Consider the following 3269-nt stretch of genomic DNA (forward strand, 5'->3'; position numbering starts at 1 on the left):
GTATCATTACATGGTTTGTATATTATTACATAGTTTGTATATTATTACATATTTTCAAATACCATTACATATTTTGAATAACGTAATATGTATTCTATACCATATGTATTTTGTATATCGTTGTATATTACACATTATTTAAAAAAAAATTCAAAGTTATTTTCCTTTTCATTCCCCAGGGCTAGGAATACCTTCACAGGACATACAAAACATACAAAGGACAATGTTTTTCATTTTTCAAGTTAATTTTCATTTGATTCGTCAGGGTCAGTTTGTAATGTATGCGAACGAAATGACTCGACAGGAAATGGGTTTTATTTAATAATTATTACATGTAGCTTGATAGATTATAAATGAATGAAAGGTAGATAAAATGAAGGAATGAAAATGATTGTATATCATTATGTATATTATTCATCATTACGTATTTTTTACATAATTACATAGTTTGTATATCATTACATAGTTTGTATATCATTACATATTTGGTATTTGGATACCATAGCGTATATTGTTAATATACATCATGGTTGAATAAACTTCAATTATTTATTTAACAAAACGTTTATATAGCATTAGCAGAGAGTTCAACGAAGCCAATAACTTACATATTCATCAGTCAGTCTGTTATTATTGAATTTTATGATAAATAAATTACATAAGTTTATAAAGAACATGATTTTTTGTTTTAACTTTTTACATTATCACAAAACACTTCAGATAAAATCAAGTTAAAATCTAATGTAATTCATTATCATAGTTCTTTAATGGCCAGTGTATGATTAACTTTGTCTGAGTGTTCTGAAACAGATGAGTGACTGAGACTTGGTGAAGTCAAACTTTCTGAACCAACGTCAGAGCCGAATGAAGAAGGAGGGCGTGTCTCGCGAGTGGGGCTCCACCTCTTCATCCAATCACAGGGCTCGGATTTTTTAAGTTTTATTTTTATATCCCCCTTGTCTCCGTAGTGCACCTTGGAATCGAACAAATTTTCGAAAATTAAAAGGAATGTAAAAAAAGAGAATGAAATTGAGATCATTCAAACAATTTATAACATAATAATTTTAAAAAATATTGTGAAGCGTTGGAATCATCTGCAACTTGGCATGGAGTAGCCCACCTACCAGCCAGTTTATTTTTATTTTTTATCAAAATATAACAACGTAAATTCCAAAAGTTGGAAAATCGAAAAAATTGACGATGATCCTTTTAAAAATATTCATCAGCCACCATCGATTGATGAAATTCAATTGAAAATGTACTTATTTTCCAACCGAATATTTGCAGTCGGATTGGATAATCGGTCCAGGAAGAATTTTGTTGCACAATTCCTTTCCGTTGAGTCGTACGATCAATGGTTCATCTCTGTTATGATGATTGATAATTTAATTTAAATTGGTTGGATGGCTGGTTGATTAAGAAATGTTTAACTGATTAAAATTTGACCGTCGGGGCTAATGTATACAAAGTTCACTCAAAAATAGACAAATGATGTTGACGATCAGAAAACAAGAACAACCATTTAGATAGATCGAGCGATATCATCCTCTGAGCAAGCAAATGTGACTGAATAATGATCTAAATTGTACCTCAAATATACACGACACTTAATTGTTTCCTCAGAAACACACATACACTCACAGATACACCCACAGATACACACACAGATACACACACAGATACACACAAAAGAGACTACATGCACGTACTCACACGTACGCAACCACGCACATTCACATACCAACGAACAAACACAGCGATTCATAACCTTCAAAACAAAATCAATAGAAAAGTGAGAGGGAATGTTACAAAGATACTTGCAAACGTGTATAGAAACATACATACAAATACTGTGATATATATATATATATATATATGTATGTATATATATATATATATAATTATATATACAGTATAAAAAGGAGACTAATACATACTCATATCCATGCATACCAACAAACAAACAAACACAGAAACGGCATTCAAAAGCTCATTTCATTGTTTATCAATTTTAATTCACACGTAACACGACCATACTGCGAACTGAACATCATCACACCATCATCATCATCATATAATTTCATCATTATCACCATCCTCTTCATCATGATCATCAATATTCATTAAGGGATTTAAGGAATTTATTTGAAGATTGAATACACACAGACATAGACACACACACACACCACAGACACACACATACATAGATACCCTATATACCTTGAATAGATACGCACACAAACACGTACATTCAAACACATACATACAAACATAGAGATACAAGACAAGCAATATATATACAGAGTTCAGTGCAACGCAGCCCTTGAGTGATCCTATCATAAAATCGTAAATAATTTTCATACATGGATGGACATGCATACGAAACGAAATTTTACACACACACACAAACACACACACATACAATAAACATACATACACACACACACACATATATACATACACAAACAAAAAAACTATTTCGTATCTATACACGCATACAATACTAATATACAATTTGAAACAATCAAAATTTATCACAAATTTGAAAACTGATAAACAATTATTCGTAAAAAAGATTTCTGTTCAAAAATAAACACACACATACACACACACACACATACATACATACACACACATACATACAAACTTGTGTACATAAATTACTTATTGTTTGCTCACACGATGAATATGTTCATTGAAAATATTGTATCAGGCCTCTATTGTGTTGTGTACATATCTAATATCACTCATGTGTTATCATTTCTATGTTATCACTTTTTCTCATCACCAATATGACAATAGTAATAATTACGATAATTATTATTATCATTATTATTCTTCTTCTTATTATTATTTTGTCATCATAAAATTATTGCATCCAAGTCATCACTATCAAGGCCCCATTATCACCATCGTCATCTTCATCGTTAGCATCATTATCATCATCGTGGTTATAATTATCGTCATCATCATAATTGTGGTTATAACTATTATCATCATCATCGCCTGCTTATCTTTGGGGAATATGACCTCGATAATGTCCATCCTCCTGAGTGAGATTGTAGCCCACCATCAACCTCACCTCATCGCCACCCTTATCACTTTCACCCCATCGTCGTCATCATCGTCGCCATCATCATCATCATCAGGAACCACCTGTCATTTGGGAAGATGACCTCGATGTTGTCCCTCGTCTGGATGAGGTTGTTGATCCTCACCACGATCTGTGCTGTGTGCTGGCTCACATCTTTCTTGCGAACTGTTGTCAT

The 3269-nt window shown here is 32.2% G+C and overlaps 1 protein-coding gene across 1 annotated transcript; it reads right to left on the reverse strand.

Moving 5' to 3' along the window:
- Nucleotides 1-754: 754 nt before the first annotated feature.
- On the reverse strand, nucleotides 755-3269 carry HELRODRAFT_160775 (hypothetical protein; the record flags this gene model as incomplete). Its single annotated transcript, XM_009017708.1, has 3 exons — nucleotides 755-973; nucleotides 1275-1365; nucleotides 3157-3269. 3 exons carry the CDS (start codon nucleotides 3267-3269, stop codon nucleotides 755-757), a joined length of 423 nt encoding a protein of 140 aa, XP_009015956.1.

Source organism: Helobdella robusta (genome assembly GCF_000326865.2).
Source record: "Helobdella robusta unplaced genomic scaffold HELROscaffold_2, whole genome shotgun sequence".
Lineage (NCBI taxonomy): Eukaryota > Metazoa > Annelida > Clitellata > Rhynchobdellida > Glossiphoniidae > Helobdella > Helobdella robusta.